This window comes from Chionomys nivalis, chromosome 23 (assembly GCF_950005125.1).
Source record: "Chionomys nivalis chromosome 23, mChiNiv1.1, whole genome shotgun sequence".
Classification (NCBI taxonomy): Eukaryota; Metazoa; Chordata; class Mammalia; order Rodentia; family Cricetidae; genus Chionomys; species Chionomys nivalis.
In genome coordinates this window covers 43,741,463-43,765,738 of record NC_080108.1, presented here as the reverse complement: position 1 = coordinate 43,765,738, position 24,276 = coordinate 43,741,463, and the positions used below count along the sequence as shown (strand labels likewise).

At 46.1% G+C, this 24,276-nt stretch overlaps 2 protein-coding genes across 2 annotated transcripts in view; both read left to right on the top strand.

Moving 5' to 3' along the window:
• Window positions 1-24,275, top strand: LOC130865148 (phospholipase B1, membrane-associated-like). Its single transcript, XM_057756023.1, has 9 exons — window positions 1-26; window positions 1,246-1,318; window positions 2,933-2,991; window positions 8,212-8,252; window positions 8,739-8,782; window positions 11,332-11,422; window positions 11,721-11,772; window positions 14,544-14,630; window positions 24,201-24,275. The coding sequence occupies exons 2-9, from the start codon at window positions 1,246-1,248 to the stop codon at window positions 24,273-24,275; spliced, it is 522 nt and encodes a 173-aa protein (XP_057612006.1). The 5' UTR covers window positions 1-26.
• The window catches only part of LOC130865188 (uncharacterized), a 90,356-nt gene continuing 90,339 nt past the window's right edge, over window positions 24,260-24,276 (top strand). The window contains exon 1 of the mRNA XM_057756084.1: window positions 24,260-24,276. The gene's annotated coding sequence lies outside the window, so the exon portion shown is untranslated.

Below are 24,276 nucleotides of genomic sequence, written 5' to 3'. Positions count from 1 at the left end.
CATTGGCATGGCAGCCACAGCAAGTGGTAAGATTTCACCCTGGTGGGAGAGGTGCATGTGTGTGTGTGTGTGTGTGTGTGTGTGTGTGTGTGTGGTGGGGCACAGGATGTGAGCTCTCATCTTGTAGGAAAAAATCTAAATTTCAGAGCAGGCTGATGGCTCCTCATTGAGGCCTTAATGGAACGGGCCAAAGGAGCTGCTTCCCCAGGCGAGCTGGGATGCCCAGCAGAACGTTACCATGGCTCCTGAGATTTGGGTCTCAATATCCTCGCAGACAAGTGGGTAGTTCCCAGGAGTCCACAAGCATTACGAATGGGTGTGTTATCACTGTGAACCTTGAAGCAGATGTTGTAAGTTATCCTATGGCATCTGGGCGGGATCTTCCCAGAAGGTCCACGAGATAAGAGATGAGAGTAAAGGCTGTGTGTCTCTTACTGTAATCAGTAGTTCATGAGAAATTAGCTTACATTTGTGAGATACGATGAGGGTTCTGTGTGCTGCCTGTTTTTCCTGCCAGTGTCCCTCCCCTGGTACTTTCCTTGTCCCAGCAAAACCACTCTGGATTCCTGGCACCAGGATGCTGAGAGGCCCATGCCGCCCTGGGGACTTGCATACTGGTCACCATGTTTCCCCTCTGCTCTCAGTGATCACTTTGGGCTCAGGACGCTCGAATCTGGAAGAGATAGAGGAGGCTGCTGGGTTCATGTTTACCCAGTTTCCTTCAGCAAATGTACACCATGCCTCATGTTCTTTCTCATGTGAAAATAAGAGAGAAATAATATTTAATAAAAAGAAAGGAGGAACTAAATTAATTTTCTTACATTTAGTCTCAATAAACTAGGTCCTTCGAATATTCCTTCTTTTAAATTAGAATAAAAGTCCACAGCAAACATTACTATTTTCACTGTGTTTGTGTGATGCTGGGAACACTGCCGTTGTGTATCCATGGCTGTCCATCTCCAGAGCATTTCACCATCCCAAGAGTTCATTTTCATTCTCCATCATCCGCTCTCTGTCCCCACCATTCTATTCCAGGACGACACATGTCATTTGCTAAAACCCTCATTACCATGCCCTCTCTCCCCAGGGGAAGTGGGTATGGAAGTTAGGAAAATGTGCCCGTGGGCAAGTGTTGTTTGTGCATTTTGAACCTACATAACCCAGAGCAGGGACGTTGCTACACCAAATATTTAACAGGCGGGGCTTCTGTGCACAGAAATTGATGTTTTGGGGGTTTGCTTTCAGATGCAGGCCCTGAAGAATTTCCCATTCCCATGCAAGGCGAGGATGTTCGGACTGATTATGACTTCTAAGTCAGGTATGTGTCCACTGGCCATGAGCAGGAGAGCTCTCTGGTCAACAGAAGCCTTCTTCTACTGCTCGGCCACTTCATCCTCCCTCAGCCCTTCACCAGACCCTTTCAGTGGTTCCCAACCTGTGGGTCCTGACCCCATCTGACGGTGGTAAATCAGATTTCCTGCATGACCGGTGTTTATATTACAATTCATAACAGTAGCAAAATTACAGCTATGAAGTAGCAATGAAATAATTTTATGTTTGGGGTCACCACGACATGAGAGACTGTATTAAAGGGTTGAGACATTCAGGCTGCGGAGAACCACTGCTCTATGTCCTCAGTTATTCCCGTGGAGAGACAGGGACAGCCGGCACTTAGAGGATAAAACCAACTTGGGAACAAGCTCTAGTATCTTGACTCCCTTGAGGGATAACGTGTCCTGGGGATTGTGGGGTGGAAGCTGTCACTCATGTGGCTTCCCCGTTCCTGCCACGTAGTCACAGTGGCCATTCTAGCCATTTCCCCTATTATGAGATAGGTTTCTCTAAGACCTGGATTCATAAACCAGCTTTACATGTTACGTGCCTGGCTGAGTTTAATGGATGTGCATGCTGGTGCGTGCGTGCGTGCGTGCGTGTGTGTGTGTTCTTTTGTACTGACTTTATTAGGGTTCCCATTTAAGCTTATTTTAAGAAAAATAAACTGAGGTACTTTTTAGAAAATGGTATCTTTAGCCAGGTGGTGGTGGCGCACACCTTTAATCCCAGCACTCGGGAGGCAGACGCAGACAGATCTCTGTGAGTTCAAGCCAGCATGGTCTACAAGAGCTAGTTCCACGACAGGCTCCAAACCTACAGAGAAACCCTGTCTTGAAGAAACAAATTAAAAAACGAAAATGGTATCTTTTAGAAGTTTATTTATTTACTTAGAACCCATGTGCAAGTCAGGGTTTCTCTCTGTAGCTCTGACTGTCCTGGAACTGGCTCTGTAGACCAGGCTGGCCTCGAACTCACAAAGACCCTTCTGACTCTGCCTCTGAGTACTGGGATTAAAGGCGTGTGCCACCACTGCCCAGCTTGAAGTTTATCTTTAAATCCTCCATAACACGGCCAGGATGTTTGTCCAGTGGTTTCCAGGGAGACTAACATGTGGGTCAAGGAGATAGGTATCATTCACATAGAATTTGCATCCAGTGTTTCTGTGTGGTCCCTGAGTTTGAGTGCTATTCTCTGGTAATCTTCAAGCTACAGTTAAGCATTGTGCACCCAGGTGGCCCTAATTTGAGTCCGTTGCTCTGTTACTTATTAACGGTAGCTCCGAAGTGCAGTCTTGAGTTAGTTGGAGGTGAGAGGCAGGCAGAGGGTCAGGTGAGAAGATGCCATGAAAACCATGGGACATGGGCTTGGAGAGGCCAAGTCCAGGTTCATGGTGTGAACCCTCCAAAGGGGGGGGGAGCCTTAAGTATGGGTTCTGGGGTTCCCAGTAAGTACAGGATCCTGAACTTGGCAGCAGGCTTGGCCTTAGAGGCTATGTTGGGACTTTGGGGTGTGGGTCTACTCTGTGCATCCACATACGGTGTTCTCTGCCTACTTTGTGGGCCTGTCTGACCTTCCACCTGGGTTTTTATCTTCGCAGTCCACACTCTGACACTGTCAGACATTAAACTTGTGGCAGCCATTGGCAACCTGGGAACTGTAAGTATTTAATATAGCTTGGCTTAGGGGACCCTTTGGTATTGGTGACACCATGAATAAGCTCCTGACGTCTTGGCAGAATGTTCCATTTGAGGCCAGGGTTGGTGGCACAAATCTGTTATCTGAGCACTTGGGAGGTAGAGGCAGAAGAACCATAAATTCCAGGTCATCTTCAACTCCATAATAATTTGGAGGCTAGCTGGATGATGGTGGCACACGCCTTAAAGAGAGGCAGAAGCAGGCAGATCTCTGTGAGTTCAAGGCCAGCCTGGTCTACAGTGTGAGTTCCAGGACTGCCAGGGCTGTTACACAGAGAAACCCTGTCTCAAGAAAATAATAACAATTTTGGAGACTGACCTGGGCTGTTAGACTTCTGTCTCAGATAGTGTTCCATTTGGGGGAGAGCCCTGTATGAGCCAAAGACATCCTCAAATATTAGAAGGAGAACCCAGTCTTTTTTTTAATCAAATGAATGCCTACAATCACCACAGAAAAAGGAATTTCTGGGTTTCTTATTAATAAGTTAAATCCACTGATAAGTATTACCCAGAGCCTTTGCCATATGTTCTAAAATTTATTGTTTCCGTTTTTACACACACTTCCTCTTGTTGAGTCTTGTTGAGCATATTCCGTTTATGTCACGTACCTCTTTACATTTATCGTCTCTGTGTTTCTCACCTCTCTTCCTGCCACTAGTCACCCTTGTCCCCTATTTTCCCTTTCGCTTTCTCTTTCCTGTCATGTACTCATTCACGATTTCTATGTATCTATGTAAGATACAGGAACTACAAGCGAGAGAAAATATTTGACGCTTGTCTTTCTGAAATTGACTTAAATCACTTAGTATGATTGTCTCCAGTTGCTTCCATTTTTCTTTCAACAACATGACTCGATTCCTTATGGCGAGAAAATTCCACTATGTGTAGAAATCACATTTTCCTTCCCCACTCCTCTGCTGTTGGGTGCGTAGGCTGGTTCATAACTGAGTTGTCAGGAACAGTGCTGCAACAGACAGCGATGTGCACGTATTTTAGACGTGTTGACTTTGAATCCTTTGCGTAAATACCCAGGAGTGGTGTAACTGGGTAAGACGGAAAACCTATTTTTAATTATCAAGAAACCTCCATACTGAATTCCACAGTCGTTACACAGAATTGATAAGGCAATCTTTCAGGCTTTTGCTTTTGTAAGATCAAGGAAATTTCATGTCTATCTTGTGTGTGTGTGTGTGTCTTTAAATACATGGAAGAGCTGGAGAGTTGGTTCCATGCTAAAGAGCACTTGTTGGACCCAGAGGACCCAGGTTCAATTCCCAACACCCACATGGTAGCTCACAACTATCTGTCACTCTAGTCTTGGGCACCCTCTTCAGACCTTGATGGGTACTTGGACCCTCCGCATGATACACAGACACGCATGCTGCAAAATTCTCATAAAATAATTTTTAAATACATTAATATTCATAAAAACGTATAATTGTGATCAAGATGAATTTATACAGCTTGCTATCTTAGCCATTAAAATATTTATTTATGACAGCTAATACAAAGAAAATGTAGGGAGTGGTGAGAAGAAAATATTGGTATTCAGCAGAGACAAGCAGCCCCTTGTGTCGTCCCTCACTGTACCCCCACCCTCCAGGAATTCCTCCTTCCCCACTCAGATCTCATATGTTCTCTTGCCTTCCCACCCCTTTCTTAAAGCCTCTTTCTCCTCGCTTTAGTTTTCCTGCTGCTCCCCACACTCTCCTGGACATAAGGAACCTGCATTCTGCCCCAGAAACACTGGCACATCCTGTGTAAGCAGCTCTCCACACAGAAGCAAGGAAAAGGTACCAGCCTAGCTGTCCATAGACACATGCATGGGTGATGGGCGTGTGGGACATATACACAATGGAGTTCTCCACTCAGCTCCGAAGAAAAATAAAAATTTGAAATTTTCAGGAAAATGGATAGAACTGGGAAACACTTAAGTGAGATAACCCAGGTCCAGCATGACAGAGATTACGTGTTCCCTCACATATGCAGATCCAAGTTTCTGTATGAGTCATTTTTAATTGTGCAGCTCAGTAGTATAAAGAATGTTTTCACTGTATAACCAGTCTCCAGAACATTCTTCATCTTACCAAATGGAACTCTTCACCCATTAAATAATAACTCATCTTGCTTTTTCCCAGCCCCCGATAAACCACATTTCCATGTTCAGTTTCTGTGAGTTTGACTAGAGACCTCACATCCTTAAAATCATGAAGTGTCTGTCTTTATGCAAACAGCTTATTTTGATCAACATTATTTCCTCCTGTGCCAGGTGCTTCCTTCTTAAAGGTGACTAATATTCCATTGTACGCAAGAACATGCCATATTTTGTTTATCTGTTCATACATGGACGTGAGGCTGTGTCATCTGGCTGCTGCCAATCCTGCTGAAAACATTACGTACAAATGATCTCCTCAACAGTCCACTTCCCATTCTTTTGAAGAGATACTTTTAAATGTGACACTAGATTATACGATAATTATACTTTTAATTTTTTTGAAGAAGTTGAAAGTGATGGTGCATACTTATAATCTCAATTTAGAAACCAAGGCAGGAGCCAAGCAAACTTGAAGTCAACCTGGGTTAGATAGCAAGTTTCAGGCCAGGGCAGGCTGGACTATACTGTAATAATTTGTCTTAAAACAAAAAGAGGTTAACATTTTTGAGGAGCTGTTGTACTGGTTTTCATAGAGGCTGCTGTTCAATTTACATTCCCAGCAGCAATGCACAGAGTTCTAGTGTCCCATATTCTCACTTATTTTCTATTGTTTCTGGTTGGTGGATTTGTTTCCTTTTTAAGGATTTTTTAGACTTTATGATGTGTCTGAGTGTGTGTATAAACATACATACATGCGTGCACACACACACATAGTGAGTAGCCTAAGAGACCAGAAGAAGGAATCAGATCTCTTGGAGCTAGAGTTACAGGTGGTTGTGAGCAACCCACCATGAGTGCTGGGAATCCAACCTAGGTCCTCTGGAAGAGCAGCGAGTGTCCTTAACCATTGAGCCATCCCTCCAGATCCATGTTTGCTTGCTTTTTAACAGTCACGAATTGACATCTTATGGTGGTTTTGACTTTAATTTGTCTAATGATTAATGGTCTTGAGTACCTTTTGCTTGCTTCTTATTTGTAAATTTTAAGCAGCGTGTTTTATATGGTCACGCAAAGGTGGAAAGAAGGGACTGAGCAGAGAAAATCATCTGGGAGAGCCTAGAGAGTTAAAACACACACACACACACACACACACAGGCAAAACTAATGGGAGACTGAGTTTTTAAAGCCCTCGATGTTCACACTTTTGCTTTGAACTCCTGGGCTGTCTGAAATGAAGACGTACTTATTTGGGATTCTCTAAAACTTTTTAATTGCTTTAGATTTGGATTCCCTCTCAAACATTTAACACTAAGGCCTGCAAATATTCACACAATTTATTTTCAATTGCACCCGTGAGACATGTTCCATGCAAGAAAAATCCAAATGTACAGTGGAAGAAAAAGGAAAAGATCTATTCCCAGCCAGTACCTCAGCCTCCCTTGACATGTATGTTCACTTACATGCACACACAATGCAATACACTTGATGGCAGTATATAGGGACGTATGTGACGTGTGAAGCCTAAATGGTATTATAACACGACCGTACATCTGGAAATCCTTTTTCTCCATGTTTAACTATCAAAGACATATCCATGCCAAACAGTGAGAGCTATGATCCACTCTGTTGCATTTATTGTGGGAAACCCTGTAGCTATGGCTTGGGACCATGAGGTCATAGTGTTGGCCAGGCATTCAGCAAATAAGATTGGGGAGAAAGAACACTGGCCATTCTCATGGTTTCGGGACCTCCCAACCGAACTTCCTCACATCCTGGCCTGGTCCTCTTCTCTCTTCTTTCCTTCTTTCTTCCCTTGACCCCTACTTCCCCTCTGAGTACAAGATGCGCTCCATTAGCTAATTGCAGAAGCAGCAAATGTGTGGTCCTACAACACTGTGTCTTTAATTCAGTCATCTGCCCACACTGAAGTCTGGAGGTTTCAAATATTTTGTGTTTCCAGTGTCTGAAATATGAGATCTGGCAGCCATAGGTTCCTGCTCCTCAGACAGCAATATGCTCAAGTTGGCAGACAGCGCCCCCTGTGGTCTGACCCAGACTGTCCAACCTACAGGGCCCAGGAGGCAAACTCCCTTGATGACTAACCTGCAGCTCTGCTTCACAGTCCCCGGCTTGCATAATCCAGGGATTTTTTTTGTTCAGCTTGTCACCTCTTCCTGGAAGATGACCTTCCCAAGTCCCTCTTACTGACAAGTGAGAGATGTGGCCCCCAGGGAGAGGGATTTCATGGTTACCCTACGCTCTTAAAGAGCTTTAAAGTCAGGACCCAGTTCCACGGGCTGGCCAGGTTGGAACTGATGCCTGGGACAGCTGTACTCCTTAAAGCAGCTGGGGTTGTGACAATGAGGATATAACTGTCTACCTGTGGCCACTCTACCTGGCATCCTGTCATCTAGTAACTTTGACAGATCTATGCTTAAACGTATCTGAACTTTGTGTGTATTTGTGTGTCCACAACTATGAAAATACTAATACTGATATTTGTAGAGTGCTTTCAATGTCCCGACCACAGTTCCTAGTCTCTCTGGGAGCTGGCTAAGCATACGGCCCTGTCCTGTGGGGAGGGTGAAATTGTGTCCCTTCCAGCATTGTGATTAGGACTTCCCCAGAAAGGAATGCCCTGTGCTACCCAGTATTTCATCATGGGGAAAACAGAAGCTGGCTTGATTTGTTTAACATTCACCGAGTGCTGACAATATTCCATTCCCTGTTTCTGGGTCCAAGGAATACAGTCGAGTGTGAACAGATGAAAACACCTACCTTTGGTGGCTCTTACTTTCTAGTCAAAGGGGGAGAGCTAACAAAGTTACCCCTAGATTTTGGGGGTTACAGCAAATTGGTCCTTTGACTGTATGGAATATAGCATGACTTATGATGTGTCTATATTCTCTGAGGAGAGCCCCCAACCATTCTGTCATGAGGGTCTGACAGGCGAGCTATGGGGAGCAGGGTGTGTCTTCCTCCCCATAGAGTGAACAACGTGCACTTGGTCCTCCTGTGGACTTGTACCTTCCCTGTTTTGTGCTAACTTTCCCTGGCTGACTTACTCACACCAAGTGTCTCTTTCAGCCTCCAGCCTCCGGCGTGGTCGACACGGAGAAAACTCACAGGTACCCATCCTGGCATCCTGGCATCCTGGCACACAGCCAGCAGGGACATCCCACACATGTTCTCCTCTAACTTCTTGCCCAACTGATGGGGGACACCAAGGACAAGAGAGTCTAAAGACTTTTGCTTCAGACACAGGGACAGAGCAGTGGACAGGACCAGCTTCCAGCCTCCCAGCACCCTCCAGAACCTTTGACTCCCCATGGTTTCTCTGGGTGAACAAGAAGTGGGAGAGGCCAGAAAGATGGAATTCCTGTGTCTGTCCCAAGGCCTCCTCCCTCTCCTCTGGGGTGACCTTGCAGTGTATGGACCAGAGTTATTTTATACTGGACTCTGTCCCCTTCTGTTTTGGGCCTGACTAGAAAGCTGGGGAAGAGGCCCAGAGCCAGGGTAAACCAAAGCTTGTTAGGAATGGCCTATGGTGGCCAAGGAAAGGGCTCCTGTGGGTGACAAGTGTAGTCTAATATGTTTATGCCCACCTCTTACAGTATAGAGAATGAGCCACAGCAAGCCTGCATGGCAGTCACGACAGGTGAGTCCTCGGTTTCCGGCCACACTCCAGGTTGTCCCCAACCCCATGACATGGCAGACATATTGTTAATAAAGATGACTGGTCATTTTCTCACCAGTGCCTGGGAAAGGAGGAAGGTGGATAAGGGAGGCAGGGAACAGAAGGTCACGTGTCCTGAATAGAAAGCATGAGCAATGTATGGGTTAGGATTAGGGATAGGAAAGAGACTGGATGGCTGGACCAAAGTCTTGTGGGTTCATGCTCCTCTAGGACCTCAGAGATGGATTCATGGCACTTACCTGATAAAATGTCCTGGATCCTCCCTCCTGCCCAAGGGGAAGACCCTAGTCTAATTTTCCATTTATTTGTAAAAGAAAACCTCATTCTATAGTTTCTCTCTTCCTCTCGCTGGCCATAAAATCATATCCTAGGTTCCAGAAAATAAATGATTGTGATTAACATGTTGGCCTTTTCTGCAAACAACCATGCAGTTAAATCCATTCTCTGTGATCTGGGCTTCTTCGTTTGATGCCAGAGGGCCTTTGTAATTCTATCAACTTCTCCTACCCTGGCGAGTCCCTTGATGCTGCTGAGCTAGGCTGTAGGGTGGGGTAGAGTGTCCCATGCTTGCTGCTTGTGAGATGAGCTGGCCATGCAGATGCTAGGCTGAGCTGCCACCCCACTGCAGGGATGAGCAAGGGGGTAACTGGGTGCCCTGTCAGCTGAGCCTGGGCATCAATACAAAAGACTTGTGATAATATTAGATTCTTAGAAAGGACTTTGCCCATGACCCAGCAAGGAAGGCTGAAGCCACTGTCCAGCCCTCCTGTCACCTGACTGACAGGTACGGGGCTAGTGAAAGCTAAGGTGGTCAGAAGGTCTCCTAGTCAGGGGTCAGAGTGTTCACTAACTCAGTGGCTGTCATAGCGGTCCCAAGGCCCTGATGTCTTTCCATTCAGTACGGTATGAGAGAAATGAAATGGTTGATTTGTGATGCCTGGGATGTGCTCTGGACTCTGCTAATTTGCCTGGCTTCTTGTTTGCCTCTATTTCTCACCCCTCCCCCCGCCAAGTCCTATCACCTCTTTTAGGCACACAGTGATCAGGAATCCCAGCTGGGCAGAGGGTGGCAGAGGCGACAGGGAAGGCAGAGCTTGTGTCTGAAACCCCCAGCATCAGAATGTCAAAAGCTGAGGGCACCCCGAGTAGGGAGGGGCAGTGCCGTGTCTGAAAGCATTACCGACAACCATGGCAGGAGTTCCACAGAGAAAGTGGTCCAGGGATGTCCCAGACTCCTTCCGTGTATGATAGATGATGGGTTGGTCTGGGCTTAACCTCCTATCCTCTGATCCCAGGGCTTTAGAGCACTTTAGTGACCTCCACAACAAGGAACACCCTTGCCCGTCATGGGAGCATTTTTGCAGATGGAAAAACTGATTGTCGAGCAGATAAATAGACTTTTCTAAGGTTGTATTTTCAGTAAGTGGTAGGGTCCCTGGAAACCCCCTTAGACTTGCCTTTGTTCTGTCCCCTACCATCATGAAACCCCAAAAGAAAAACTAAATAGCAGTATACTAGAAACAAGCAGAGTAGAGAAAAATGATAAAGTGTGTACAAAGCTTTAAGGTCAAGTTCTTCCAACGACTTTTTCCCATGAAAATGTTCACGTGTTTTCATCAGCCTTTCACAGCCATCCTCCCACACAGAATGGAGTGGTCCCCATGTGTACACATACACCATTCTTACCATGTTGTACTGAGATCAAAGCCCTACGTTTCCCACCCATGGCCCTGGGATCCCGCCAGCTTGTCACAGCTGAGAAAACCAGACTCATGTGTCTGGGTTAAGGATGGCAAAGCCAACTCATATATGAGTTAGGTGGTCACCTGAGGTCACGAAGCCAACCAACCAGTTTCCTGGCTTTCAGCTCAGGTTCCCTTTCTCTCACTGCCTGTCACCTGTGGAGTGTGTCCCCTGTACAGAACTCTTTGCATCCCTCTGGATCTTGCTTCCATGGGCTCCAAGGCTCTTGGGATTGGGCACAAAGAAAGAGAAGTGGAGAAAGGCATTTCCCTCTGCCATCCGCCCTCCCTGCTCTGCCCTCTCCTCTCTCAGGAGCAAGACACAACTTAAGTACTCCTGACAGCACTATTTTTGGTGGTTCTCTGGCTGTCAACTTGGCGACATGTCCTCTGTGTGTTCCCTGGAGCTTTCCTACCTTGCTGTCACTCACGGGGAGCAGCCCAGAGCTCTGGTTCTAATCCCAGTGGCTCCTGTCAGCTGGGAGACCTGACACAGCCTGCTTGATGTCTCTATCCCAGTTTCCCCAGGAGTAAATGAGAAAATGCCTGGAGAGCATTCAGCCTCAGGCCCACCTACCTAGACAGATGCCTAATTTAGCTCCCTTTAATTTCCAGGGTCTGCCTCAGGTGGCTGGGGCAGGCAGGGGCGGGCAGGGGCAGGGTGACCTTACAGCATGGGGTAAAGGCTGTGCCCTGTGACGGGGCATGGATTCTGTCTTGTCTAGAGAATCTCTCATCTTTAGAGGTGACCCCTGGCTCTCTCTTTAGTTCTTTCAGAAATCATCAGACATTTCAAACCTTCTGTTCTGATGCCCGTGTGCTCTCCTGGGAAAAGTGGCATAGACCACAGTACTGCCGAGTAAGTCACGTTCTTGTCCCTCTCTGGCGTCGTGCACTCTTGCTAGCCTTGGGTATGCAGGGACAGTCAGAGAGGTTCAAAATAGAGGTCTTTATTAAATCAGTGTCCAAATACCTTCTCCCTGCTGATTTCAGATGACTTTGAAAGGCAGGGCAGGTCTGCCCCTCAGAAGTCAGGGTGGTTCAGGGGCGCCCCAGCCTGAGAGACTGACGGCTGTGCTGAGGTGACAGGGTCAGCTTCTTGACCATCAACAATGTGTTTTATTGATTGCTCTTTCTACTCCCCTGCCTCTACACAGAGACTTGTGGATTCAGGCTAAAGAGCTGGTGAGACATTTGAAAGAGAACCCGGTAAGAGACTTTCTCACTCTGGTGTGGGCGGGCTGTCCAGGTTTGTTACAAGACAATGATACCAAGACACAGAGTGGTGATGACCCTGGTGCCAACTTGCCATGAGCACAACTCAGGTATCTTGGCTTTTCAGAAAGTGTCCCTTCCACTGTAATGCCCTGAAGGTCACTAGAGAAAAGAGTGAGTAGCTCTGTTTAGAATGTTTTCCTGTGTAGCTCCTCAGAAAGTCAGCTGATGGACTAAGTGACCTTTCACATAGGGTGGAGGTTAGGTTTCAGAGAGAGAGAGATAGTCACTTGAATGTGACCTGGACTTTCTGCTTATCACTGCATGGTGCTGGGTAAGGCATCTAGTCTCCCCTAAACTTTGTTTTCCTAGTTCAGGAATGAAGGAGCAGCAAGAGAGCCTGATTCATGGGGTTGTAGTGGATTGATACGCCTGGCACCGTTGGTGCTCATAAAAGCCGGTAGTTATCATCGCCACTGTGGCAATGGTTGCTGCAATGAAAAGTTTGCGGCACTGGGAGGTGGCTCAGTCAGAAAAATGCTTGCTGCGCAAGCTCGAGGACCTGGGTTCAATTCCCAGCACCCACGTAATAACTAGGCAGAATGGTATGTGCCCGTAGCCCAAGCACTGGGGAGGGAGGAGACAGGAGGATCCCTGAGTCATGCTGACCAGCCAGACTAACCAAATTTGAGAGCTTCTGGGTTCAGCAAGAGACGCTGTCTCAGGAGAAGAGAGTGAAGAAGATCCCTAACATCCATCTCTAGCCTACACAAACACACGATGCACGCGCACACAGGGAGCAGATGACCTGACAAGAAACAACTCAGGGAGGAAGAACTTCCTTTGGCTCATGATTTGTGAGGATGCAGTCCACCATGGCTGGAAAGGCATGGCACTCAGGATGTGAGACATTTAGCTGCAATGTGTCCCTCAGTTAGGAGGTAGAGAGATGAATGTGTGTCCCTCTGGCTTTCCCTTCCCTCCTCTTTTATTCAGTGTAGGTCCCCAGCCCAGGGATGGTACTAACCATATTTAGTGTGGCTCTTCCCACCTCAGGCCTCTCCGGAGCTTCCCTCACAAGCAAGCAGAGAGGTGTGTCTGCTAGGTGACTGAATCCTGCCCAAGCCAGGGGTGGTGGCTCATATCTGTACTGCCAGCACTTAGGGGGCCAAGCGAGGCAAATCTTAGGCAATTGAGACCAGCCTGAGCTAGATTTTGTCTCAAAGAAAAAAAACATAAATAGCCGGGCAGTGGTGGCGCACGCCTTTAATCCCAGCACTTGGGAGGCAGAGGCAGGCGGATCTCTGTGAGTTCGAGACCAGCCTGGTCTACAAGAGCTAGTTCCAGGACAGGCTCCAAAACCACAGAGAAACCCTGTCTCGAAAAAAAGCAAAAAAAAAAAAAAAAAAAAAAAAAACAAACCATAAATAAATAAATAAATCTAGTCTCACTGGCAATGGTTAGCTATCATTCATAATGAGAATGAGAATGCAATTGTTCTGCATAATAGCTGGGCAGTCCTGAATCCAACCCTGTGATTTTAAGGATGGAGAAACTAGAGTTCCAGGGAGTCATGTGACAAGGCCAAGTTCACGAAATCAGAGTTAAACCCTAAAGAGCAAAATTCACAGTGTTCCCTGGCTACCCAGTGCTGCCTCAGAAAACAAGTTTGTATTGTATCCAAGTATTATGGTCACTAGGAAAAAATCAGAAAGCAAACATAATCGTAAGGCCGCCCTTAAGCCTATGCCCAAATATGATGACTGATAATGGCTTTGTATGTGTTCCCTTTCCTGTATTTTCTAATTATGTGTATCTGTATAAAATGAGGCATTAATTATGTATATCTGTATAGAATGGGGCATTAATTATGTATATCTGTATAGAATGGGGCATTACTGGATATATATGCTTTTTGTAATCTACTTTTCTCAGCTTATCTGGTGATATTAACTACAATTTCTGTTATCATTTTAGCAGCCACATAGTGGTTCACTTACATGAATGTGGCCTCGCTTACACAATAATACACTGCAGATATTTATGCTGCTTGCTAGTTTTCATTCCTACAAGCAAGGCATCATTGAAGCTAAATCTTTAATGGTCCTTCTTTCTTTGAAATACCCTTTGAGAGCTAGGTCTGGTGGCACAGGCCTATAATCATAGCTACTTGGGAGACTGAGGCAGGAGGATTGCAAGTTTAAAGCTTACCTGGTTACAGAGTGAGGTTAAGGCCAGCCTGGGAAATTTTGTGAAATTCTATGTTAAAATAAAAAGAGGTTGTGTGTAGTTCAATGGTAGAGTACTTACTTAGCATACACAAGACCCTGGGTTCAATGTGGTATTGAGGGGGGGAAAAACATACATTTTAACAAGGTATGCCACTTAGTATCACAAGGTCCAAATTGCCTTCTAGAACAATTGTTCCACATTAGACTATCAAGTGCTACTTTTGACTAAATAAATAAATAAATATAGAAATGGAGGGAAGGAAGGAAGGAGGGAGGGAGGGAGGGAGAGAGGGAGAGGAGGAAGGAAGAAGAGTCAGGGAAAGAGAGAGAGAAGATGAACACCCAAGCCAGTGGTAACTCATACCTATAATCCTAGTACTCAAGGGGCAGGGGCAGGAGCATCCGATGTTTGAGGCTAACAAAAACAAACCCATACCAGTGACTTAAGGGAGCTGGTGTGTGAGACTGAGAAACATGGACAGACAGACTCCTGGCCCAAGCTTTTACCACCGTCTCTTTGCTTTTATGCTTCAGCAACTTGACTTTGAGAATGACTGGAAACTCATCAATGTGTTCTTCAGTAACACAAGCCAGTGTCACCTGTGTCCCTCTGCTCAGCAGGTAGGTTGCAGGCTGGGAGGCCGAGGGGTTGCTGGTGAGGAGGAGAAAGGGCTGACTCTGTCTGAGCACCATCTACTGAACCGGGGATGAGACTCCTGTTTCAGAATTAGGACAGGTGGATGAGTAAGTCCAGTGCGAGGGTGTATGGACGGATGGACAGATGGACAGATGGATGGATGCTCAGGAAAACAAATGAAATAATATATATTTGCTTTTCTTCCTCCAGTATTTTAGTGGGGTAGCCTATGCGGAACATAAAAACTGACCATCGTAACCATTTCTGTGTGTTATGATTTGGGTGGGATGAAAGCTGATGTGAGTGTGCCTAGTGTGCATTTATGACCACCACAAGAGCTGAGAATGCTTTTCAATTTTGTGTTTTAAATTTGTAAAAGAAAATTTATTGTTGTATTCATTGTTCAAAATAATGGAATCTTGTGGCATTTTCACACACACATGATGTACTTTCATTAAAGCCCCCAAATACCCATTACCCTCTCTCCTTCTCCCTCCCTGCTCCTGCCAAATAGTTCTCCTTTTAAAGTGTTTATCTAATTATTCTTTATCAATTAAAACTCAGGAGTCAGATTTGGGGATAAGAACCTCAATGATCAGAGACACAGTGGCAAAGTGACCAGACCAGTGACCTTCTATCTCTTTCATTCCTTCATCCCCCCAAAGGCCAAGAACCTCTCTATGCCCTGTCATACTTCTTCCTGGCTCTCTATCTGTCCTCAGTCCTCCAAAACCTCTATGGTTAATTTTGGTCAGCAAGCAGCTATCTTTGCCCTCTGATTCAAAGCAAAATTTATTGTCATAATGTGATCAAGTATCACACAATGCCTTCTATGTGTGTAGGTCCTCTCCTCACCCTGACGTTCCCTGTGCTGTATAGGAGTTTTTACATTTCATGTGATCCTTCTAGGGATTTTTTAATGCCCACCAAGCTCTCCTATGAGGAAAACAAATTCAGGCTTAGATAAACTGAGTTAATGATCTTTCTACACTAGCTCCCTAGTTGTTCAGAATTGTTTTGCCACTCTTCATCTGAGGTTTACAGAATAGTGTAGGATGCATGCCCTTGCCTCTCACCCTCAACCTGTGCATTCCAGCTTGGGCGAGAAGGCTAGTGTTTACCGAAGGCAAACAGCCTGTGGATATTACCGTTCAGGCTCATTGGCTTTTCTGGGAACAAAGCGTGTAGTTTTGTTTAATATTTGTATAGGTAGTTACATTGCAAATTGTGACTTCAGTATTTATGGAAGACCAAGTCCAGCCAGCGGAAAGAGTAAGGGGTGGCTGGGGAGCACAGGGTGTGGCGGTATAAATGGCGTGTGGACTCTTCTTCAGGAGTCTAAAGTCCAGCTGCCACCAAGCCATCTCTGTCAGTTACCATGACTACCAAGCCCGTTGGTGAGCCAAGTGACAACCGTCCGTGCCTGGGATGACTGGATGAGCCCAGCTAGAGTCCCCCAAATAGCTACAGACAAACCCTTGACCCAGGAGTTTCTAAAGCAGGAGTCACCCTAGCAAGGGCAAGGGGAGGGGCCGCCATGTTCCTCCACATCCCCTAAGGAGGGTGGATCTCCTGAATAAGATACAGATGAGCCTCAGGGATGACCCGCCCAGCAGGTCCTACTTACTCCAGGGTCTTAAAGAGGCACTATCTGAAAGACATGGGGGGAGAGAGAAATGGACGCCAAGCAGTATTCCTTGTCAAGGCATCCCGTTTATTGAAGCAAGTTTGATGTCTTAAATACTCCTCAGAAAGGAGCTAGGGCAAGGGGGAACTGAGGAAAGGGGGAAGGGAAGGAGGGGCTTGGTAGCTAGGCAACTAAGTGGGGCAGTTTGGTAGCTAAGCAGGGCAGTTACAAGGTCAGTGGCTAGAACACCTGCTGTTAGTGATAAGCAAGAAGCTATGAAGACACTCTGTGGTGCTTTCCAGAGCTTGAGCCTCCACAGTCAGCACGTAATGTTTTGGCTAACTTTAAGTTTTCAAGTTTTCTTGTCTCAAGATTTTTTCTTCAAGGCCCTGTGAGATGTGAGAAAGAAGAAGCCTGAAATGGCTCCTGACACAAGGGACTCTACACCAGGAGGTGGGGGGGGGGTGTGATGCTCCGAAGAATTCAGACAGAATGCTTCTCACTGGCTGTTGCAACAGATGGGCTGGGCTGCCTCTGCCAGCCTCTCACCAAAGCAGGGCAGAGGAGAGACAGGGAGGGGCTTATTCCTCTGCCTTGGGTGGCAGGCGGCTCTCCCGGCAACCCCCATCTGCTAATTGGTGGCTGTCTCTAGGGCCCCTGCCCTTGTCCCCCCAGGTAATAGCACAGCTTTTTGCCCTTCCTTGTCTTGCCATCTGAGCCACATTGCCTCAGGGGACAGCCAGTCTGGAGCCCGCTGAGGACTGCTCATTGTCTCGTACTTTTTATTTCTGTTTCACATTGAAATGCTAACCAGGGGTCAAATTTAGAGTCCTCTCACTTGCTCCTTTTTCACCTGCAGAGAGGGGGAGAAGGCTGCACTGGTGGGGAGGGGGCAGATGGATTTATGCCTTCCAGTAAAGAGTCCTTCTCTCTGGGACCCTTTCTCTGACTTGGGGCAAACACAGCACAGAGGAGCATCAGGATAGGGTATGAGGAGGAGGGATCTGGCAAACAGACATTCTTGTATTTCTGGTCAGGAATCCAAAATCCAAAAATGTTTGAGCATTTCAGGCACAGGTTTGGGATTTTCAGATAATAAATGATCAGTTGATAAAATCTATGCAAACACCCCCCTCCATCTGAAAGACTCCAATGTCAGAAACACTTCTGGTCCCAGACATCTCCAATAAGGCATATTTGGCCTGTGTCCTGTGGAAGTTAGGGGGTTTTGATGTTTTATTGTATTATATTTGCTTATTTTGGGGTGTGTGTGTGTGTGACACAAACCATATGTGTGGAGGTGAAAGAACAGTCAAACAGGCCTCCAGGCTTAGCTGCCTTTCAGTCTTTGAGCAATCGTGCAGGTCTCCTTTGGGAAGTTCTGAGATCTGTTTAGGTCCCTAGATCCAGGCTGATCATGTTCCCTCTTCAGATTTGATTTTTTTTCTTCAGATTAAAGCAGCTCCCTCAGCCCTTGAGAATGCGTCCCACCCTTTCCTGGGAGCATCAGAGCCACTGCGGTGTTTCTCATCGTGTTCCAGCCTTGGGCTTGTCTGTCTCTGATGTGGGAGGCTGACTGTACTCTGATGGATGATGGGTTAGAGAAATAGAGACTGGACCTAAACCCCACACTAAAATGAAGCGGCTCAGGGAATCATGGTTTCCATTCGGCCCCAGCCACAGTCTCTGGTGGGTCATCTGGGTCTGGGTCCCTGGACCTCATGCACTCCCTGTTGCCACCATTGTTCAGTCCAGTTCTTCTCTCATAGAAAAGGCATCTGGTGAATAACATGGAAAAGCTGTGTGAGATGCTGGATTACATGCACCAGGAGGTGAGACAGTGGCTCCCCAACCCCTGGGGCCTTGGGACATGCAACTTGAGGCATGCATCATTTTGGGTGCCCCTCCTGAAGCCCTTCTCGAGGGAAGCTGAGGAGGGATTTGATTGGCTCCCAGTGGCATTTGTTGGAGTGGGGGAAATGGACTTATTTTGAGAGAATAAAACCCTGAGTCATGGAGAGCTCTGAAGACCCCGCCTTCTCGCCATCTTACAAAGGGGTGCTCCTGAGAGGGGCTTGGCAGCTCTTAGGGAAATCAGTGCCCTTGCTTTCTGACTGAGGCTAGCCTCTCTGGAAGCTTCGGGTTCTGAGCATCCAAGGATGGGTGCTCACGTTCCCCTGTGCTATGGTGCTTCCCCAGGGTTGGGGCTGCACTGACCTCCAGAAGAGGAACAGCTGCTTTTTTTTTTTTTTTATCTAGGTTGTTTCCAGGTTCTGGCTATTACAAGTAATGCTGCTATGAATATTGTTGAACAAGTGTCCTTGTTGTCGAAGGATGAGGTATTATCTTTATTTATTTATTTATTTATTTATTTATTTATTTATTTATTAATTTAATTATTAAAGATTTCTGCCTCTTCCCCGCCTCCACCTCCCATTCCCTCCCCCTCCCCCAATCAAGTCTTCCTCCCTCCTCAGCCCAAAGAGCAAGCAGGTTTCTCTGCCCTGTGGGAGGTCCAAGGACCACCCACCTCCATCCAGGTCTATTAAGGTGAGCATCCAAACTACCTGGGCTCCCACAAAGCCATTACGTGCAATAGGATCAAGAACCCATTGCCATTGTTCTTCAGTTCTCAGTAGTCCTCATTGTCCATTATGTTCAGCGAGACCGGTTTTTGTCCCATGCTTTTTCAGACCCAGTCCAGCTGGCCTTGGTGAGTTCCTGATAGAACATCCCCATTGTCTCAGTGTGTGGGTGCACCCCTCGCGGTCCTGAGTTCCTTGCTCGTGCTCACTCTCCTTCTGCTCCTCCTTTGGATCGTGAGACTTCAGTCCAGTGCTCCAATGTTGGTCTCTGTCTCTGTCTTCTTTCATCGCCTGATGAAGGTTAATATTCAGGAGGATGCTTATATGTTTTTCTTTGGGTTCACCTTCTTATTTAGCTTCTCTAGTATCACGAATTATAGTCTCAATGTCCTTTATTTATGGCTAGAAACCAAATATGAGTGAGTACATCCCATGTTCCTCTTTTTGGGTCTGGCTTACCTCACTCAGGATAGTGTTTTCTATTTCTGTCCATTTGCATGCAAAATTCAAGATGCCATTGTTTTTTACTGCTGAGTAGTACTCTAATATGTATATATTCCATACTTTCTTCATCCATTCTTCCATTGAAGGGCATCTAGGTTGTTTCCAGGTTCTGGCTATTACAAACAATGCTGCTATGAACATAGTTGAGCATATACTTTTGTTGTATGTTTGGGCATCTCTTGGGTATATTCCCAATACTGGTATTGCTGGGTCGAGAGGTAGGTTGATCCCGACTTTCCTGAGAAACCACCACACTGCTTTCCAAAGTGGTTGCACAAGTTTGCATTCCCACCAGCAATGGATGAGAATGCCCCTATCTCCACAACCTCTCCAGCAGAGGCTATCATTGGTGTTTTTGATTTTAGCCATTCTGACCGGTGTAAGATGGTATCTTAAAGTTGTCTTGATTTGCATTTCCCTGATTGCTAAGGAAGTTGAGCACGATCTTAAGTGTCTTTTGGCCATTTGAACTTCTTCTGTTGAAAAGTCTCTGTTCAGCTCAGTGCCCCATTTTATAATTGGATTGATTAACCTTTTACGGTCTAATTTCTTGAGTTCTTTATATATTTTGGATATCAGACCTTTGTCAGTTGCGGGGTTGGTGAAGATCTTCTCCCAGTCAGTGGGTTGCCTTTCTGTCTTAGTGACAGTGTCCTTTGCTTTACAGAAGCTTCTCAGTCTCAGGAGGTCCCATTTATTCAATTATGTCCTTAGTGTTTGTGCTGCTGGGGTTATACGTAGGAAGTGTTCTCCTGTGCCCATGTGTTTTAGAGTACTTCCCACTTTCTCTTCTATCAGGTTCAGTGTGTTTGGACTGATATTGAGGTCTTTAATCCATTTGGACTTGAGTTTTGTGCATGGTGATAGATATGGATCTATTTTCATTCTTCTACAGATTGCCATCCAGTTTTGCCAGCACAATTTGTTGAAGATGCTTTCTTTCTTCCATTGTATACTTTTAGCTCCTTTATCGAAAATCAGGTGTTCATAGGTTTGTGGGCTAAAGTCAGGGTCTTCTATTCTATTCCATTGGTCGACTTCTCTGTTTTTATACCAGTACCAAGCTGTTTTCAGTACTGTAGCTCTGTAATAGAGTTTGAAGTCAGGGATGGTAATGCCTCCAGACTATCCTTTATTGTATAAGAGTGTTTTGCCTATCCTGGGTTTTTTGTTTTTCCATATAAAGTTGATTATTGTCTTCTCCCGATCTGAAGAATTTTGATGGGATTTTGATGGGGATTGTGTTGAATCTATAGATTGCTTTTGGTAGAATTGCCATTTTTACTATGTTGATCCTCCCAATCCAAGAGCAAGGGAGGTCCTTCTATTTTCTGGTGTCGTCTTCAATTTCTTTCTTCAAAGACTTAAAGTTCTTGCCAAATAGATCTTTCACTTTTTTGGTCAGAGTTACCCCAAGATATTTTATGCTATTTGTGGCTATCGTGAAATAGCAATAAGACAACATAAGGGGATCAAGGGGATCCATATTGGAAAGGAAGAAGTTAAGCTTTCATTATTTGCAGATGATATGATAGTGTACATAAGCGACCCCAAAAACTCTACCAAAGAACTTCTACAGCTGATAAACACCTTTGGTAATGTGGCAGGTTACAAAATCAACTCCAAAAAATCAGTTGCCTTCCTATACACTAAGGATAAGGAAGCAGAGAGGGAAATCAGAGAACAGCTGCTTTTCTAAGATGCACAGCTGGAGGATGGCAGCTTTGGGCCAACCTCATGAAAACCCTGAAAAAGGTGCCCCCCCCCAAATGAGGCCCACAGGGTTGCAGTGAGCCCAGAGGTAGCTGTGGCCACTTCGGCAGTTCGGCGAATGTTTGTGTCCCTTCCTGTCTCTTATGTCTCTTCGTATCCCCTAAGTTCCCAGAGCATTTGTGAATTTGGTGGATCTCTCTGAGGTTTGGGACATGTCTCATCAGCATCAAGAGACTGGGTTCAGGTAAAAAAGAAAAGAAAAAGAGACAGAGACAGACTAGTTCTCATATGTTGTGTGGTTATGATTGCCACATGCCGGTACTGCAGGGCTCTCCACATATGCCGATGCCCTGGGGAGACCCACGCCTGGAGGCTGGAGGATTCAATATATCTAGCTCACATACTGATGAGTGCCAGAGTCAGTGAGAATGTTGAAATATTTAATTTGGTTGATGCAGTGATAGAGCCCACTCCCACCCTTGCAAATGATTTGCGAGTTTCAACCACAGTTGGTAGCGTGCTTGCCTAGCATGCAGAAGTGGGACTCAGTCTCCAGCACGGCATGAAACCAGGTGTGGTGATACACATTTGTTGTCCCAGCCCTTGGAGATGGAGAGAGGGGCAGAAGGGCAAAGCTGTGTGCAGCAGCTGGAAGCAAGCCTGAGCTACTACATGAAATACAGTCTTAAACTACCACAAACCCACGCGAGTTTGCAAAATATCTCTGCAACAATAAGTATTAGTGAGTAAGGAAAAAATAACCAAAATGTATTTTAATATCTCAGAACTTGATCCCTTGTATTTCTGAGATTTCTGGTAGGATTTTTGCTTTATCTTCAGAATCTGGTATTTGAGTCTAAAATGAAGCTTATATGAAAGAAATCAGAACAAGAACAGTTGGGGAAGGAAAGGAGTTTTGATGGGAAAGGAGGTACCTTGATGATGGGATGTGGGCTTCTGAGGAGGTTGGAGAGCACATGGAAAAGAGAGAAAGAACACCTTCATGTCATATCCTGACCCTGTGGACAAGGGCTCCATGGGTACCTTCCACCCTGAGCTGGTGATTTCTGTCAACTTGACACAGGTTAGACTCCTCTGAGCAGAGGGAACCCTAACTGAGAAAATGCCTCCAAAAGACCAGGTTGCGGGCAAGCCTGTAGGGCATTTTCTTAATTAGTGAATGATAGGTGAGGGTCCAACCCACTGTGGGTGGTGCCATCCCCGGGCTGGTGGTGCTGGGTTCTATAAGAAAGCAGGCTGAACAAGCCACAAGGAGCAAGCCAGTAAGCAGCACCCCTCCATGGCCTCTGCATCAGCTCCTGCCTCCAGGGTTCCTGCCATGTTTGCGTTCCTGATTTTCCTCAGGGCTTGAGGATTTGTAAGCCAAATAAATCCCTTTCTCCCCAGATTGCTTTTAGTCACAGTGTTTCCGCAGCAATGCTAACCTTAAGAGAAATGGGTACCAGGCTTGTTGTTTTGGGGTGGGGACTGTGGGAACACTGTGGAACTTTGGTCTGGAAGAGTCATTCAGTGTTGAAAGGGTGGCGTGTTGTTGAGAGAACATGGAGGATGAACCCGAGAGCCAGACAGATGACAGAGGTCTGGCTTGTGAAGTTTCCAAAGGAAGTTTGAGAATTACTTAAAGGCACTGTCGGGGTCATTGCCTATTTTGAGTCGAGAATCTGTGATTCAGGTCAGCTGGGCTTGGAGAATCAGCTGAGATTGACAAGCTATCAGAGGTGAAGTGAAATTAAAGTGCTATCTCTGCTTTGCTTGGACAATTGATGCTGGGCGGCTGGAGCTGAGAAATTAGCGGTGATTAAGAAAGAGACCGGTATCACTGAGGTGACGTCTTCTGGGAAGACTTGGCTTGAGAGCACAGAGAAACTTGTGTTCCAGAGGTGGTCGTACTCTGTGCTGGCAACCAAACTTGGTAGTGTAAGAGTCACGCAGGTGGTGCTGGTTTTGAAGGCGTGAAGGAGTCCCGGAGAGCAGCTGAGGTTTGGCGCTGTGTGGGAGGGATGGAGTGCCTGAGGAAGAGCCTAGAAGAGAGAGAGGTGAACGTGCAGCCCCATTGCAGCCAGAGACCCCAAAATTTTGGAGACGCCAAGGACAGTAGGCCTTGGAGTGGTCTGGGTTAGAAGACGATCCATACCTACTGCAGAGGGCAGAGCTGGGTAAGCGACCCAGGCCCTTTGGAGGACCCCAGGAAAGTGTGAGTGGATCCCAGACATTGAACTCTGAGTTATTTACACTGAGTGTAGTTTTGCTTTGTTCAGAGTGTAAGTGTGCCCTGGTTTGTCCCTTTTAAAGTAAGAAAGTATTTACCTTATTTTGATTTTATAGGAGCCCACAGTTGAGAGAGTTTTATGGAGACTTTAGAATTTTTTCTAAAGATAGTGAATTTTAAGTATTTGATTTTATAAAGTCTGCGAGATTTTTTACTTTGTAATGTCTTATAATATGATGTTGATTAATATGAGATTTAAGAGATGGACAAGAGAGGAAAGGTTATGGCTTAACAGTGATGTGATTGTGTGTCAAGTTGGCAAGGGGTCAGTTGTGCTAACTGGTTTTGTGTCATCGTGACACCAGACTCATCTGAGAGGAGGGAACCCTAACTGAGAAAATGTCTCCCTAGGATGGGGTTGTAGACAAGCCTGTAGAGTATTTTCTTAATTAGTGATTGATGGGGGAGGGCCCAGCCCACTGTGGGTGGGACCATCCCTGGGCAGGTGGTCCTGGCTTCCATAGAAAGCAGGTGTGCAAACCATGAGGAGCAAGGCAGCAAACAGCTCCCCTCCATGGCCTCTGCATCAGCTCCTGCCTCCAGGTTCTCTCCCCAGTTCGAATTCCCACCCTGACTTCCCTCAATGAACCGTAATTCAAAATCTGTAAACCAAATAAGCCCTCTCCTCCCCAAGTTGCTTTCATCACAGCGCCGGTAACCCAAAGATACACCCCAACCTTCATACTGTCTTCTCCTGCACCCTCGAAGGCTACAATTACCCCTCCCCTCTCCCTAAATAACTCATGCGCCCCAGTCACTCTCTCTGTTGGAGGTCCTCTGGGTAGCCCTATTCCACCAGGATATGTTATCATGCATGGCTTGCTTTGATCTGCAGCCCAGCACCCGAGCTTCGCAATTGCTCGGACGAGACAACCAAGTTGTCCAAGGTTGTTATGCAGTGGTCCTATAAG

Bases quoted from the DNA above. Each gene is read 5' to 3' on its own strand.
- LOC130865148 (XM_057756023.1), top strand. From the start codon at position 1,246: ATGCAGGCCCTGAAGAATTTCCCATTCCCATGCAAGGCGAGGATGTTC. The intron at 1,319-2,932 runs GTATGTGTCCAC...TTATCTTCGCAG, and splicing joins GATTATGACTTCTAAGTCAG to TCCACACTCTGACACTGTCA. The intron at 14,631-24,200 runs GTAGGTTGCAGG...TTTGATCTGCAG, and splicing joins TGTGTCCCTCTGCTCAGCAG to CCCAGCACCCGAGCTTCGCA.